The sequence below is a fragment of the Oncorhynchus keta genome, chromosome 17 (assembly GCF_023373465.1).
Source record: "Oncorhynchus keta strain PuntledgeMale-10-30-2019 chromosome 17, Oket_V2, whole genome shotgun sequence".
Taxonomy (NCBI): domain Eukaryota; kingdom Metazoa; phylum Chordata; class Actinopteri; order Salmoniformes; family Salmonidae; genus Oncorhynchus; species Oncorhynchus keta.
This window is the reverse complement of record NC_068437.1, coordinates 1,770,898-1,789,013: the sequence shown is the minus strand read 5'-3', so window position 1 is coordinate 1,789,013 and position 18,116 is coordinate 1,770,898. Positions and strand designations below refer to the sequence as shown.

At 41.3% G+C, this 18,116-nt stretch overlaps 1 protein-coding gene across 1 annotated transcript in view; it reads left to right on the top strand.

The window, feature by feature from the left end:
* si:dkeyp-19e1.3 (BRD4-interacting chromatin-remodeling complex-associated protein) overlaps window positions 1-8,613 on the top strand; it is an 81,449-nt gene extending 72,836 nt beyond the window's left edge. Inside the window, exons 13-14 of the mRNA XM_035790377.2 lie at window positions 585-737; window positions 1,385-8,613. Of these exons, the coding sequence (XP_035646270.1) occupies window positions 585-737; window positions 1,385-3,057 (1,826 nt within the window). The 3' untranslated portion in view covers window positions 3,058-8,613. The remainder of the gene's footprint in view (window positions 1-584; window positions 738-1,384) is intronic.
* The last annotated feature ends 9,503 nt before the right edge of the window (window positions 8,614-18,116 follow it).

Here is an 18,116-nt window from a genome sequence, read left to right as displayed (position 1 = left end):
TTTGGGCTGTATGTAATAACACAAACTTTCTGGGCTAATGTAAGAAATAACACACAATGAGAACCAGAGCTGCCATGTCTGTCGGCGCCATCTATAGGGTATTTCCATGTGAATAACATGCCTCACAGTTGGTTGGCTGCTTCGCTTACATAATGCAGATGGTTACTGTGGAGAAGAGAGGAATGCCGTCTTTTCATTGGATGTAGTGTGATTGTTGAGTAATTCAGCTGATTGGCGAATTGGTTTCATCACATGTCACTTGAAGTTTGCTGTTGTTTGATTATTTATGATTGGCTACTATTTTATTATTTAACCTGTAAGGGGATTGATTAGCTAGTTGAATGTTTCAGATCAAATACTGAAAGACTTCCGGGCAAGCAGAAGAGGTGTATCAGTGACAACAAAGTTGTACTCTTTCAGTGGTTTTCTATCAGAAAAGATCTTATCAACGTAGCAGTGTCACGCTGTCACCGTAGCTGCCATTATCTGAGTCCGAATGTCGATTGATTTGGTCTGCATATTAATTAGTAAAAAACAATCCTAATTTGCGCTCTCCTGTGTCCATCCTGTGTCTGTTTAATCAGAGCGCTTGCTGAAGCTTCCTCTGGAGGACCTGAGGGAGTTCCTCCAGGAGCACCTGTCTAGCTCATTCTTCCTACCCGACGACGTGGTGGTGGAGCAGCTGCAGGCGTCCATGGCCGAGCTCCGTAAGATGAAGCTGGACCTCCCACCATCAGGTGGGGCTTTCTGCCTAGTCTATCAGTCCCCAGACAGACAGGCGGTCGGTTGGTCAATCAGTCAGTTAATCTGTCAGTCAGTCAATTGCCTAAAGCTAACTTTCACACTGGGATAGTGGCCCTTTTTAAATACTTCAGAAATGCATCCCCTCTTTGTCATTTCATTGGGATAAGCACAGATCTATAAGTGATTGGATAGATGAGAACAAGGTTACCACCCTTTATACTTTCACCAATCCAACATATTCAAGGATGCATTTCTTAGTTGCACTATGCAGAAATCGCTCCGCCATTTCCTGGTTGCTATCAGTTTTATCAAATACGCTAGTATAGTGTGTAGAGAGTCATAGTACCATCAAAACCACTGTGAAATACATTTTCCATATTCAAAAATGTTGTTGTTTCTGCTGTTTGAAGCTGGTGTACAGAACCGAAAGTAAAAGATCAAAAAACAAAAGCTAAGAATGGGTTACCTTGAAATAGCACACACAGAACAGATCAGGTCACCCAAAAAGTTACGTATTGCCACAAAGTATTTGAACACGGTCAGTGTTTAAAACATAAAAAGCCAAGTGAACTACAACCATGTGTTAATATTACAATAGTTATTCTGTTTTTAATTGCTATGTTATCTTCCCCTACTGTAGCCAAGTCAGAGGAGCTGCCTAAGAAGCCCCTCGGTGAGGAGCGGCCTGTTCTCCTGATGCCCTTCCAGCGTGATCTAGCCCTCCCTCTGGACCAGCCCAAGACCAGTCTCCAGCCCCCGCTCCAGCTCCAGCTCCAGCCCCACATAGAGGCCCACAGGCCGGACACCATCACCCTTGATCGCTCCTTCTGTCCTGGGGACACCCAGGACACCAGCAGCATCCCTGGGGCCCACGACCCCCTGCGCCCCATGCCCTCTCAGGAACCGGTGGTAGTCCACAATCAGGCTCTGATGCCAGAAGGGCCTAAAATGTGTCCAGTCACCCCACCCAAGCCTCCGCCGAAGCCACATAAGGTTGGTTCCACTCCAGGGGTGCGGGGTGTCAGGGATAGGGTGGAGGAGTGCCCGAGTGACCATGTCTCAGAGGTGGAGAAAGGAGGAGAAAGGAGTCTGTCTGAGGTTAGGGGTGGTAGAGTGGGGATGGAGGCCCGATCTGCAGGTCCAGAGACCCAGGAAGAGCCCGGTTACTGGCCTCCGCCCTACGAGCCCCCTGTTGGGGATGTTTCCATCACACAGTCTGGATCAGGGTCCAAGACACTGGAGTTCCCAGATCTACCCCCTCCTCCACCCTTTTACTCTATGGAAGAGAGCGCCCACACACCCCTGGGCCCCGAACCTCTATGCTTGCAAGACGGGACCAAGGTAGGGCTGAAGTCGGACTCTGTGCCCCCCTGCTCGGCTCTTTCACTAGAGGTAGAACCCCTACCGAAGCCTAAGGGTCCGCGTCCACCTCCACCCACGTCCCTGGACCTCATCCTGGAGGAATCCCCATCCTCACGGCCCTCTTTTTCACTCGCCTTTCCCAAGCCGTCCCCCCGAATCACCTTCAAGCCCACTATGTTCCCCGTGTCACTCTGCGTGCCCCAGGCGGCAGGGGACCGACGGCCCTCAAACACTTCCCAGTACGACAACCTCTCGGAGGCTGACGGCGAGGACTGCTTCATGGACCGGCTGCTGGAGGTGGCCACTGCCCTGCCGCAGAGCCCCTTGCCAGGCACCAGCCCTCAGGAAACACTGGGGATGTTCGGCCTACCACCACCACCGTGCATACCTGAGCTAGATGATGACCCCTCATCCTCCTCTCTTTTCCATCCCCTACCGCCGCCTCCACCGGTGTTCCTCCTTTCCCTGCCCGACACCTCCTCTCTCACCCTTCTCTCTGCCTCTCCCTCCCCCTCTCCTCTTCCTACCACCTTCCCAGCCCTTCCCTCTCTTCCACAGGAGCCGGACTATGAAGGACAGGAGGAGAGCTGGGCGGTAGACTCCATCGTCATCCCTCCGCCGCCGCCCTGCTTCGCCGATAGACTGGCTCCTTTCCAGTGTAGCCCTCCTCCTAACCACCACACTGGGCTCCACAGCCCAACGGACACACACAGAGCCACCACTGCCAACCAGAGCCAAAGCTCAAACCAGAACCAGGTCTCCTCCCAGTTACAAAAACTGCCCACGGCCCACAGGCCCCTCCCTGCCCTGCCTGCCTTCACGGCCCAGATGCTGCTTCCGGGGCCCTCATCTGGACAGTTGGCAGGAGAGGTCACCTCAGTGCGATCCAACCCAGACTTTTATAGAATGCATGCTGGAAGCCACCAGCTGCCCAAATCGGTCACCTTTTAGGGTTTATATAGTTTGAAAGAGTTTGAAAGGTAAAGAATTTGAGACACGTGGCTGTGTGGGAACGAGACAATGGACTGAAGAGACTGCTGCAATTACCTACTGTGCTCATCTAACATACAAAGCCATTTTGTAGGAGGGAGAGGGAAAAGCCCTTTGTGTGGTCAGTTGCTGTTTTTGGAGAGAGCAAATCACTTTTTTCATAGTTATGTATAGATATTTTGTGGTGTTTGCACCTTTGTATTAAGGGCAACAAGTAGTTTTCTAAATGTTCACCTAAATTTGAAACCGTAGTCTTGCCTCACATTTTGGAGGTATTTTTAAGGTGTGTGTGCATGTGTCTGGCAATATGACCAGTTGGTCTTTTCATCATGTAGGAATCTGTTTCTTTCGGTTCCTTTTTCCTGTAACAGCAGTGTCTTAAGCATTGAGCAGTTTAACATCCAATGAAAACAGGAATTTCTGTTCAAGAACGTAACTCAAAGGGCTTTCCAAGTTGGCATACAGTCATTGTGAAGCACCAAAGGCCTATATCCCATACCAGTACTTAATTTATTTGAGCAGGCTCACAGAACTCAATAAAATATAGTTAGACCATATGGTTATTGAACTTATTTGAATTTGCTTATACACTGCTTAAAAACATTATTTGTAAACTATTTAAATAACATTTATACGGCCTGTTATTCATGATTTTGTAATGATGAATAGTTGGCAGTTTATACTTAAACGTATGTTACATACTGAACGTGAGGAAATGACACATGATGATTTACAAGCCATTTGTTCATGGTTACCAAACTATTTAAAGATTTTGTATAAGCAAAATGTTTAAGCAGACCTTCTTCAAATGAGGTGCTCTCACTAATTAACTCTCTCTCGTTGATAGAGCCATGGTGCAATAGTCATTACTGTATATACTGACGCATGTTTCATTGAGCATCAAGGACTTATAGTCGAGTCCTTTTTATTTTATGTTAGAAGCAGTACTGTGTTGGTTTGGATTTTGCTGGTTTTCTTTGTTTCATCTTGTGGATATCGTTTGCATTTTCCAAGGCATTTTATTGTGTTACTATTATTCCAGTTTGTTTTGATACCTTTCTGTGACATCACAGCAATAACGTACTGTACATATTTTATGGAGAAGGGTTATGCACAGCACCAGTCAAAAGTTAGGACGCACCTACTCACCTACTACTATTTTCTACATTGTAGAATAATCGTGAAGACATCAAATCTATGAAATAACACATGGTATCATTTAGTAACCCCCAAAAAAGTGTTAAACAAATCATTTTAGATTCTTCAGAGTAGCCACCCTTTGCCTTGATGACAGCTTTGCATTCTCTTTGCATATTTCCCACCTTCATGGGAAATGCTTTTTCAACAGTCTTGAAGGATTTCCCACATATGCTTAGCAACAGTTGGCTGCTTTTCCTTCACTCTGCGGTCCAACTCATCCCAACCCATCTCAATTGGGTTGAGGTCGGGTGATTGTGGAGGCCAGGTCATCCGATGCAGCACTCCATCACTCTACTTCTTGGTCAAATAGCCCTTAGGTTTAGGTGTGTTTTGTAGGTGTGTTTTGGGTCATTGTCCTGTTGAAAATCAAATGATAGTCCCACTAAGCGCAAACCAGATGGGATGGCGTATCGCTGCAGAATGCTGTGGTAGCCATGCTGGTTAAGAGTGCCTTGAATTCTAAATAAATCAGTGTCACCATCACACCACCTCCTTCATATTTCAAGGTGGGAACCACACATGCAGTCCAAAAATCTCAAAATCTCAAAAATGGACTCATCAGACCAAAGGACAGATTTCCACCGGTCTAATGTCCATTGCTCTTGTTTCTTGGCCCAAGCCAATCTCTTCTTATTACTGGTGTTCTTTAGTAGTGTTTCCTGTGCAGCAATTCAACCTTGAAGCCCTGATTCACACAGTCTCCAAGAAACAGACACATCTCAACATAAACTATTCAGAGAACTCTGAAGCATTTATTTGGGCTGCAATTTCTGAGGCTGGTAACTCTAATGAACTTATCCTCTGCAGCCGAGGTAACTCTGGGTCTTCCTTTCCTGTGGCGGAAAGGAAGACCCAGAGTTACCAAAAACCCAGAGCCCCAAAACCCTTGAATGAGTAGGTGTGTCCAAACTTTTGACTGGTACTATATGTACAAAGAAGACAGAAGTGTTGTGGGTGAAGCAGAGCCATGTTCAGTAGGCAAACGGTTCAGAAAGTTGCAGATAGGAATGTCTTGAATACAGCTGACGTGATTAGTTATTCTACATGTCAGAGGCATATTTGCTCTACATAACGAATTGCTACCTGAACATTGTGTGATGTTGTATCCTGCTGAATGTGCAACATGTTTACTTCATAAACAAACCATTGAACACAAAAACAAATGGGAACACAAGATGGTGTTATTAGGGAATCCAATCATTCTTTAGCCTACCCAATACCATTTATGAAAGACTGGTTTCACCTATTGGAGAAATAGAAACCTTAAAGGCCCAGAGCAGTCAACTTGATTGACCTATGTTCTTTATATACATTTCCACACTATGAGGTTGGAATAATACTGTGAAATTGTGAAAATTTAATTTAAAAAATGCCCTTTTTAGTGTATGTGCTGATTGAAAAGGCCGCCTGAAATTTCAGCCTATTTTTGGTGGAATGGAGTTTTAGCCAAACCTTTCTGCCAAAAACAGATAGTTTTCAGTTTTCCCCTCCCTAAATCAGATCACTGCCACACAGTCCAAACAAAATTGCACTTTGCTAAGAATCTATTTTTGTTTCTTTTATACCATTTTATTTTTTGAAAAATTATCTCAGTAAGTTACTTAATTGTTACCCAGAAATATGATATTGAGATTTAAAGAATCCCTGCATTGGACCTTTAACAGTATTGACATACATTTGTTGTGGGACCCTATCAACAATGGAACAATGGAACAAAAATATTGGCTGGAGGGTGTTTCGACAATTTTTAAACCCAAGAGAAAGGGTGCAAGTGCGCGCTTCAGGAGAAGTGTCGAGAATCAGGACACAACCGTAGTTGAAGAGCCACAGCCCATCTAGAAGTGAGGTCAGTGTTGATTGGTTGACAAAAGAAACCAGCATTCAGAAGAGAGGTATTCTTGGAGGAATGGAAGTTTGAGCCATAACATAACAAGGAAATATGGGATCCGTCCCAAATGGCACCCTATTCTTTGTATAGTTTACTACTTCTGACAAAAGTATGTAGGGAATTAGGATGCCATGTGGGACGCAGTCCTAGTCTACCTTTTATCTGTTGTTTGCTGATTTTATTAAATTATATGAGTGTTATGGACATCTGTTTGAAGTTTTTGTGCTCGCACTTCTCCTTTTATTTTCTCCAGTCTGTTTGGAGTGTGTGCATTCTTTTGAAAGGCTCCGGCCTGTACAATGTTCTGGAAAGAGCTACGTCATTCGGCTTGTTCACAGGGGTTGGTTTGAACTAACACAGATCTTTTTCATCATAAGGATCTGTTGGTGTCCAGTTTCGAAGTATAGCTTATCAATATCTTAATCTGGACAGTGCCTTAAGCTCAGACCAACCTCGTGAACAACAACATACTTTGACAAATGTTGTATAAAAAAAGAAAAATGTTTGCGTTTTCTTTCTTTCCTCCCACAGAACAGACCAGTGAGTGTAAAATCGGAGTATGGTATATTTTATCCACAATTAACCCTTTAACCCTATTCTCAACCGGCTGGTAGGGGATATTTTGACAGTGAATTTAGAACTGGGTATGGAAAAAAAATCTCAACTTGAACTTGATTGGTCAACTCTCCTAGCCCTCCCGCATCAATTTGTATCCTTTTGAGTTCTTGCAGTTCAGTGTTTGCCACTGAGGGCTGTAAGAAAATGCATGATCTAGTACCAAAGATATTGGATAAAGACAGGAATTTGGTGAGGGATGAATATTGCACCATTTTTGTTAGAGACCTTGAAGAATAAAAATATGTAAATAAATTGTCAAAAAAAAAAGTTTTAAAAAATGTAATGCACTCAACCATACAGTGCATTCAGAAAGTTTTCAGACCCCTTGACTTTTTCTACTTTTTGTTATGTTACGGCCTTATCCTAAAATTGATTAAATTGTTTTTTTTCCCCTCATCAATCTAAACACAATACTCCATAATGACAAAGCAAAAACAGGTTTTACATTTTTGCAAATGTTTTTTTTTTTTTTTACGCATTTACAAAAGTGTTCAGACCTCTGGCAGCAATTACTGCTAAATTCTTCTTTGGTATGACGCTACAAGCTAGTCAAACCTGTATTTGGGGATTTTCTCCCATTCTTCTCTGCAGATCCTCTCAAGGTCTGTCAGGTTGGATGGAGAGTATCGCTGCACAGCTATTTTCAGGTCTCTCCAGAGATGTTCGAGCAGGTTCAAGTCCTCTAGCTGGGTCACTCAAGGACATTCAGAGACTTGTCCCGAAGCCACCCCTGCATTGTCTTGGCTGTGTGCTTAGGGTCATTGTCCTGTTGGAAGGTGAACCTTTGCCCCAGGCTGAGGTCCTGAGCACTCTGGAGCAGGTTTTCATCAAAGATCTCTCTGTACTTTGCTCCGTTCATCTTTCCCTCGATCCTGACTGGTCTCCCAGTCCCTGCCGCTGAAAAACATCCCCCCACAGCATGATGTTGCTACCACCAAGCTTCACCGTAGGGATGGTGCCAGGTTTCCTCTAAACGTGACACTTTGCATTCAGGCCAAAGAGTTCAATCTTGGTTTCATCAGACCAGAGAATCTTGTTTCTCATGGTCTGAGAGTCTTCAGGTGCCTTTTGGCAAACTCCAAGCGGGCTTTCATGTGCCTTTTACTGAGGAGTGGCTTCCATCTGGCCACTCTACCATAAAGGCCTGATCGGTGGAGTGCTGCAGGAATGCTTTTCCTTCTGGAAGGTTTTCCCATATCCACAGAGGAACTGGAGTTCTGTCAGAGTGACCATCGGGTTGTCAGAGTGACTATTGAGGCCCTTCTCCCCCGATGCTCAGACTAGGAAGAGTCTTGGTGGTTCCAAACTTCTTCCATTTAAGAATGATGGAGGTATGATAGAAAAATGACAAGATTGTTGTAAAACTGTTTATGCATCGAATAGCTTTGATGCGTACTCTCATCTGTGTCTGTGGGACTGAGTTGGGCCTCTGAGGCTTGACGCTGGCAATTTATTTATGATGGCTTGGTGATAGAACCTAAAGCCTGCATTCTGTTGAATGACTAGTATCTGTGTGTTAAGGGGTGCGAAACTGACAAGATAACCCTGTAAAACAAGCAGTAAATGACCTAGAGACCGAAACCTGGTGCAATGTAAATCTTGCTGTATGTTGCTTGATAGCGCAATGTATCTTTGTATAATTCTATTCATCTGTTTGTCATGAACATTCAAGAGGATGTACTTTGTTGTAAAATACTGTGGTTCAAATCTGCTCGTTGAGCTCTCGGAATCATACTTCAGAGTGTGGGATCGACCAGCTTCACTATTGCAATAATTAATCGATATTAAAGAATGATTGTTTGAAGAAATAAGTCTCTCTCACTTAGTTATAATTTCCACCACAATACTTAGTGACAAGGAGGGAATAATAATTTTGCTGATTGTTCCCGGGGAAATCCAGGTTAACCGTGCACAGGAGTTGCATTAGATGCAGCTGGGGAAGACATACTCCACTAGACGGAGCAGATCGGATCCCCGCCTGGCTGGGAGCGTCAGCAGAATGGATAACTTTGAACAGAGACAGATAAATAGGGTGAGACTGACATTTCTGGGAAACCAATCAATTTTTGGGTTGAGAAAATGGAGTTCTGAGGGATCTGCAATCAAGCGTTAACATCCAAATCTGTGTGAACTTGTTAAGATAATTTAATGTTAGCTTCCAAACCGGTGTGGACCGGATGGAAACTAGAACCTGTGCGGACAAGTTAAGACTTTAAATCAAAATCCCAGTGTGGGTTAGAGACCTGTGTGGACTCAAAAGCGCTATAGACATATTAGAGAATGCATTACAATGATATGGTATAAGATAGTAAGGTGCACCTGTAATTGTTTTAAACCAAATCCCATTTTAGAGATGCAGAGTCCTGAAGGTACTGCCGTTTTAAGGTTATGAGATCCTGATGGTATAGTCATAATAAATAGGAATTTGTGATCGTATGGTCCTAAAGTAAGAAATTATTCGGAGTCCTATATGGTATTGCGGTGATACATTGCAATATCATGGGTTAGTACTGTAAGATGGAAATGTATGAGTTGCGTTATCCCAGGAACTAACCCTGAGAAAGAAATGTAAAAAATATTCCTGCAAGTTATAAAAAAAATATTGTAAAAAAACTAATTGATTAAGTGTGTTTTGGGAACTGTGTGAATTGTGATATGAGTGGAAGTATTAATCTGAGGCTTGGATAATAAGATATAGAAATGTGTATAATAAGCTGATTTTAAATATGGATAATGCATTTCGATATATATCTTGGGGTTCTGTCCATCACTGCCTCTGTCCATCACTGCCACTGTTATTGTGCGCGGGATGCTATTTTAGAAGGTAGTGGGATTTCTATAGGCTTTTCTGCGAGGCTAGAGAGTCCCTGAAGACCAGCCGGGTTTTGGGTTCCGCTGCGAGTATTGCGATGGAGAGTCGTTGGAAACGCACATGGAGTGGTTGATGTGAGTACCTAAGATTTCGAACGGAAAAAAGGAGAAATTGTATGTGTGTATAATTGATTACTGGAGATTTGATGAAATAATAATATACAAACTTGCACACCCACACGTAGACGTACGTAAGGGGAGACATTTTTGTTCTGAGTTGGTCCCTTTATGGATCATTTAGATTTTCTCCATCTAGGTAAAACATTAAAAAAAGAGGAATTGCTAAATTTATCGAATAAACCATTTTTCCATAAAGTTAGGGACAATTAACACGGAATGTAGGCGTAACCTGTAACAACGTAAAAAAAAAAATATATATGAATTATGTCGCACAAGAAAAGGTAATCTGCTTTTACTAAACTTGCCAGATCTGATTCCAAAACAATGAATGTTGACTCAACTTGTTGACTGCTAAATCCCCTTTGCGCATGTGAAATCTTTGCAAAGAAGCACTTGGCTGAACTTTAGAGCTATTTTCTGGTAATTGTGTTGTTATTACGATCTGTCATGGTCCAAACGCATCAAGACAGTCGTGAAGAGGGCACAAGAAAACCTTTTCCCCCTCAGGAGACTGAAGATTTTGGCATGGGTCCCCAGATCCTTAAAGTTATACAGCTGCACCATCGAGAGCAACCTGACCGGTTGCGTCACCGCCTGGTGTGGAAACTGCTCGGCATCTGACCATAAGGCGCTACAGAGGGTAGTGCGTACGGCCCAGTACATCACTGGGGCTAAGCTTCCTGCAATCCAGGATCTATATAATAGGTTGTGTCAGAGGAAAGCCCATAAAATTGTCAGAGACTCCAGTCACCCATCATAGACTGTTCTGTCTGCTACTGCACGGCAAGCAGTACTGGAGCGCCAAGTCTAGGACCAAAAGGCTCCATTGACCTCTAGTTGATTATTCAGGGTACAGCTAGAACCATTCTACACGCCCCTAGCAACCCGACAATGTACTGGTCTCCATTTAAATGGCAACCATTTTAGTATGTGGACTGCATCTTCACGTTCTCTGGGCTAATGTAAATTTTGTTAGCGAGTCCTTTTATAAACTCTGACAAAAGGGGCGTTCCATGACTCCGGCATAATGTCTGTGCTCACGTGGGTGTGGTCACTGACTGGTTGAAACTTTTTTATATGAAAAACAATTCTCATTTAGAAGGCGAACATCACATTTCATCTTCTCAAAAATAGTTTCATATTTAATCATAAGTTCCACAACATTTAGACGTGTATCTGATAACTGGGAAATATACACATTCAGAGATAGTTATGTTATACCGTCCTTAATGATACCCCAAAATAACTGATCTGACATTCGTCTTTCAGTGCCCATGGACCATTCCAGCTGTTTGGATTACAGAAATATTGTTTCATTATTCAACCTTTTGATGTTACCGTTTTGGTGGGAGGAATCTCCTTGTAACAAGGAGGGTTCTTTTTTCCCTCAATCCTGCAGAGCCCGAAGGCAGATTTTCTACAAGGTATTTACGACCGTCATAAAACGACCAACTTCACCCCTCTGCGGTAGAGAGAGGGCATTGTTGAGCGGACCCACGCAACCCAATCCTGTGGATCCTCACGGGAGAGTCATGACAGCTTATTTCCTTGTTATTTCAATAGTATTTATTGGGTCTATGTTACTGACTAAAATGTGGGTTTCTGATTGTATGGTTTGCATAGCTAGATACAGCAGCCAGTGTTTGTTTTAAGATGTAAACTGAATGATTTAGCAGCTTGCTTAGTTCAAATTGAAAGGCTAATTTAGTCAACGTGAATAGCGAGGCGGTTTCGAGGTAATACATTGGTGTCGTTAATTTCAATCACTGAATTAAATATTAATTATATGAACTGAATATATGCTTGTCAACAATTGCAAGCGTTGGTTTTATGACCTGTGGCCTAATCTTATGGACTGTTACCTAAATTTAATGCATTCCTAATGACAGCTGATTGGCAATTGCGATAGATTAACATTACATGTTATTCTTAAAATAGACATTTAATAAGTGTGAAACAGAAAGTGAATATCCAACAGAGGTTGGTAATATAATATAGGGTAACATTGTTAGGGTAGACTACAATGAAAACATTGCCTTCTAATAAAAGAGAGAATAATCATGTTTTGTTTTTGTTTTCTAAAATTTATGATGGGTAACCGTGACGAAGACATTGATAAGGAGGGAAACGTAGTGGGAAAAAATATAAGCATAGGGCGATAGATCCCTGTTTTAGATGTGGGGCCGTTGGAAGAATGAGTGTAGAGTGGTAATGGAGCCTACTGCACCTGCTGCATTCATTTTTTACATACAAACCAGCAGGTAACTCTCACATAGCGGTGTTTGGTCTTGGTTCGATTGATAGTGGTTAGGGGGGGGTTAAATCCCGTGAGAAATGTAAATTTGTCTCATTATGCCATCTCATTCTGAAATAGATTTCTAGAATGGAAAAAAGGGAGGAGGAGTCACGAGGAATTACAATGGCGTTAATATTGTGAGTAATTGTTAGTTTTAAAGAAGCAATTGGGGTTACCAAACCTAAAATTACCTTTTTAAAATGTTGGGAGTACATAAACATTGGGGTGGATTAAAACAAACGATTAATGATTGGATGGAGGACAGTGGAATTATCATCATGTATGCTGATTTAAGATGTAGCATAGTGAATGCTAAAAAGAATGTACACGGTCTCATTATCTCTCTCTTTGGAATGTTCCAGAGACTGTGGTCTTGATAGAGCAGTTAGTGAAATTCTGCAGTTTTATAAGTATAAAGGTATCCGGATTCGGCCGTAAAGGGAGCTCCCAAATTAGATAAGACCAATTTTGTTTGTTTTTACCATACGTTATGAATATTTGTTAGTAGCGTTATTACTGTATTTGATATTGTGTCTTATTTGGGTTTTAGTGGATTTTTCACGGGTTGCTTCCTTAAAGGGCACACAAATGAATTTTTCTGAAGTTTCTATTGTCAGAGTTTTGGTTGAACACATGTCAATTATTTTGATAAGGAATGTACTGACAAAACCCAATGTAAACCTGGTACACAAAATGTATGAAATGTTTAACATGTTTTGAAATAATTAGTCGGAAGTATAGGGAAAGGACAAGGAGAGAAACACTCACTTGAAGGGGTTGAATGACCTCTGACCTCTGTTCTGACTTTCTGGTGAGGCCTGATCACCTTCACTAGAGAGCCCAGAAACATTTGGGTAAGATTTATATGTAATATGTGTAAACTCATAATTACGGAGAAGTTTATAATTAATAGTTCTATGTGTGATATCGGACCACAAGAAGGACAAAATGGGAGATAATGGTAGAAAAATTGCAAGATGATGTTATAATACTGTTTATGCATCGGCTAGCTTTGAGTACTCTCATCTGTGCCTGTGGGACTGAGTTGGGCATCTGGGGCTTGGCGCTGGCAATTGATTTATGGTGGCTCGGTGATAGAACCTACAGCCTGCACTGTATGTCAGTAAAAATGATGGTGGACTAAGAATAGGGTATACAATACGGTATATACATTTCTTTTGTAAAATACTTATTTTGAGGAAAAATATGATTTGAAATGTTGAGACACTATTATGCAACATAAATGGGTTAAACCACATTTCATTCCCATTCTGTCTAAAAGTCACATATCAAATAATGTCTATAATAGTAATAAAAACTGCACTTTGTAATTTCTCATGTATACAATGTGTGGTTCGATCCCAGAATGCTGATTGGGTATGAACAAATATTTATTTTTACTCTTCTAACGTTAAGCATAGAATGGCAATAAGGCACCTCGGAGGGGTTGTGGAAAATACCACGGCTACAGTGGCGGTCAGTGCCATTCATGATGAGGGAGGACACTTTTTTTTTTTTCATGAGCATGTCCTTTTCTATAACAGCATATTGGATGACTGTCATTCATATTCCATTCACCCAGTTCAATGTAACATCGATAGATTTCGACTACTACATGATACTCACATTTTCCATATGCCCATCATGAGGTTGCTAAGAATGAATGTTTACAACCTAGGTGCACACAGGTCAAGAGAAACATTTGAGATAAGACAGTGACACATTCTATACCGCTTTGCACACTCTCGCCTGCATCTAGCTTATCTAGGGTGTAATCGTTAGTCCAACAGTTGCAAACGAGGGTTTCAATTGGACAAATTCAGGTATTTTTATCCTTATTTCGTTTGCTTTCGTTTTAAGAAATGTTTTTCAACAGAATCAGCGGAATGAACACGCATAAACACAGTTCACTTTCGTAGCAGCCACATTATATTCCTTCTCGCCTCTTTGCACTCTCCTCCTCTCACCTTTTCCCTTCGTTTGTGGACTTCAATGAACAAACACATCAGCTATGTGACCAGGTGAGAAAATCTTTCCAAGCCAAACCATATAACTGCTACACAGCCTACATCGTTGTCCCCATATTATCTAAAGTAACGTCCTAGTCAACATAGCTAATATAATTAATGTGTTGGTAAACCCGCTACAATCATGCAGTAACGTTACAGTGTACAGTCAGTAAGCAGTTACACCGGTGGGCCTGGTGGCAATAAATTAGTCAAAATAAATGCTTATCTTGACTTCCAGTGTTGTGTTGGATAGTCATAGCCAGCTAACTAACATAGTATCCCTCTGTTTGAGCCAGGTGTTTGTTACTAAAACTAGCCAGCTCCATTTGCTAGCTACACCATGGTGCTACCCTACAGAGTGCTGTTGAGGCTACTCTTGACCTTCACTGCAAAACAGTGTTTTAGTCAATTATTTGGTGACGTGAATATATTTAGTATAGTTTTATCTAAAAAGGATCACTTTTTCAAGTTTAAAAAAACATTTTTTATGAAATTCACTGAGGAGACTCCACTGCACAGCTACGGGCTGTATCCAGGCACTCCGTGTTGCTTTATACATATGAACAGCCTTAAGCCGTAGTACATTGGCCAAATACAGTGCCTTCGGAAAGTCATCAGACCCATTGATTTCTCCCATATTTTGTTACGTAACAGCCTTATTCTAAAATGGATTAAATTAAATTAAAATCCCTCAGCAATCAACAACACAATATCCCACAATGACAAGGCAAAAACTTTTTGGGCAAATTTTAGCAAATGTATTAAAATTAAAATCATTATGTCATTGAAGGGTATTTATTTGTATTATTTTCTACATTGTAGAATAATAGTGAAGACATCAAAACTATGAAATAACGCGAATCATGTAGTAACCAAAAAAGTGTTAAACAAATTATATGAGATTCTTCAAAGTAGCCACCCTTTGCCTTGATGACAGCTTTGCACACTCTTGGCTTTCTCTCAACCAGCTTCATGAGGTAGTCACCTGGAATGCATTTCAAATAACAGGTCTGCCTTGTTAAAAGTTAATTTATGGAATTTATTTCCTTAAATGCGTTTGAGCCAATCAGTTGTGTTCTGACAAAGTAGGGGTGATATACAGAAAATAGCCCTATTTGGTAAAAGCCAAGTCCATATTAGGGCAAGATCAGCTCAAATAAGCAAAGAGAAAGTACAGTCCATTATTACTTTAAGACACAAAGGACAGACAATATGCAACATTTCAGGAATTTAAGGTTCTTCAAGTGCAAAAATCATCAAGAACTACGATGAAACTGGCTCTCATGAGTATCGCCACAGGAATGGAAGACCCAGAGTTCATTGCAGCCCAAATAAACGCTTCAGAGTTAAAGTAACAGACACATCTCAACATAAACTGTTCAGAAGAGACTGTGTGAATTAGGCCTTCATGGTCGAATTGCTGCAAAGAAACCACTACCAAAGGACACCAATAATAATAATAAGAGACTTGCTTGGTTCAAGAACCATGAGCAATGGACATGAGACCAGTGGAAATGTGTCCTTTGGTCTGATGAGTCCGCAGTGTCTTTGTGAGAGTTAGCAGGTGAACGGATGATCTCCGCATGTGTGGTTCCCACCTTGAAGCATGGAGGAGGAGGTGTGATGTTGTGGCTGTGCTTTGCTGTTGACGCTGTCAATGATTTATTTTGAATTCAAGGCACACTTAACCAGCATGACTACCACAGCATTCTGCAGCGATACGCTATCCCATCTGGTTTGTGATTAGTGGGACTATCATTTGTTTTTGAACAGGACGATGACCCAACACCTACAGGCTGCGTAAGGGCTATTTGACCTAGAAGGAGATTGATGGAGTGCTGCATTGTTTGGGCTCCTGAGTGGTGCAGCGGTCTAAGGCACTGCATCTCAGTGCAAGAGGCGACACTACAGTGCCTGGTTAGAATCCAGGCTGAATCACATCACATCACACCATGATTGGGAAGTCTCATAAGGCAGCGCACAATTGGCCCAGCATCATCCGGGATTGGCCTAACGAGGCCATTGTCGTGACTATGTCGTTAATGTGACAACTGCTGTTTATTGAATAATTAACTATGTTTATAATTACGTGATGAAATTTATCCGGTAATCATTAACTCAGTAACCTGGTGCACCATGGGAAAAATTTGTTTTATGAGTTTCCATTTCCCAAATTAACTCAATATCAGAATATTGATTTTAGACCAGTCACTAATTAATTTATTTTCTCCACAGTCTCATCCTGAACGTCGGATAATTCGTAAATCTGCACAAACCCAGGTCTCACTAAATCATTCTGTACCAGACCAATTGAGTTAATTATTTATTTACCAACAAGCTAAATGATAATATAACATACATAAGCACAGTCTAGGCTATTGATTAGAACTTAGTCCGCTAGGGACCTGTTTCATTGTACTAACACAATAATGACACGTGTTACACAAGATGGGGATTTACAAAGAGAGCATGCACATGAGAGAAATTAACATTACATTCTCTGGCAACAGCTCTGGTGTACATTCCTGCAGTCAGCATGCCAATTGCACGCTCCCTCAAAACTTCAGACATCTGTGGCATTGTGTTGTGACAAAACTGCACATTTTAGTAGCCTTCGGTCTACAGCACAAGGTGCACCTGTGTAATGATCATGCCGTTTAATCAGCTTCTTTATATGCCACACCTGTATATGGGGTGGTGGGGTAGCCTGGTGGTTAGAGTGTTGGACTAGTAAACAAAAGGTTGCATGTTCATATCCCGAGCTGACAAGGTACAAATCTGTTGTTCTGCGCCTGAACAGGCAGTTAACCCACTGTTCCTAGGCAGTCATTGAAAATAATAATTTGTTGTTAACTGACTTGCCTAGTTAAATAAAGGTAACAATAAAATATATGAATTATCACGGCAAAGGATAAATGCTCCTTTAAACAAATTTGTGCACAGACTTTAAGAGAAATAATATTTTTTGTGCATGTGGAACGTTTCTGGGATCTCATTTCATCTCATGAAACAAGGGAACACTTGTTGCATTTAGATTTCTGTTCAATATATGCATGTATGCAGTGGATGTTGAACATTTCTAGAGGTAAATGTGTTAAGTTATAGCCATGGTATAAAAGGGATAATCATCTCCGGGCTGATTATCCCTTAAATGTAGTCTGAATGTGAGAAACATTATGTAAGAACCTAAAACATTTGAAATTGAAGAAAACCATTTTAGTGGAGATTGCACTATACACCACCTGAAAACACATTAATGCTGATACAATTACCATAATTAGCTGAAATTTGAAATCAGTCCTCATTTAACAATGCTTACCTACCTATGAAAGCCATTTGAAGTAGACCTAAAGTAATTTGTAGTATGTTTTAGATTACTAAAATGCTATGCAAATTGTCATTCTGATGTGGCATTGACTTCTCAAATGCCTGGTAGAGCCCTGTAATTTCGAAATTAAACCAAGTAAAAAAAAAAAAAGATAGGAAGTTCTTGTGAGTTGTTATTAATGACATTTAAGGTGAAAATCTATATTTTTTTACATCCAAAAGAGACAGTTTAAGGGTTAATAAACGTACAAATCTTTACTTTAGTATGTAATAGCATTTCATCTCTAGCAGTTAGTGTATGTACAACACCAGGTTTCAAAGTTTAACACACACTGCAGGTAGTTTAGCAAGGAATAGTTAACAGAAGGCACTTTATAAAGCCATTTAACACAGTGAAAAACAGCATAAGACTGTAAAGTAAGGCCATTAAGCTTAGGTCATGTTCATTATGGCACGCAATCGAAAAAAGGTTTTCCATCGGAAAAGTCAAACATTTCTTATTGGACAAGTCCAGGTAGTCCCTCCATGTTCCGTTTGGTGCCTAAAGAACACGACCCAAGGTTTATCCCTCTACCAAAACACATACATTTCAACAACAAGCCACACCTTTACTGTGGTTAGGGGATGTGGAGTGCAAAGAGCACTGTACAAATGTGCATAACAACGTAATAGTAATGACACCAAGTCAATA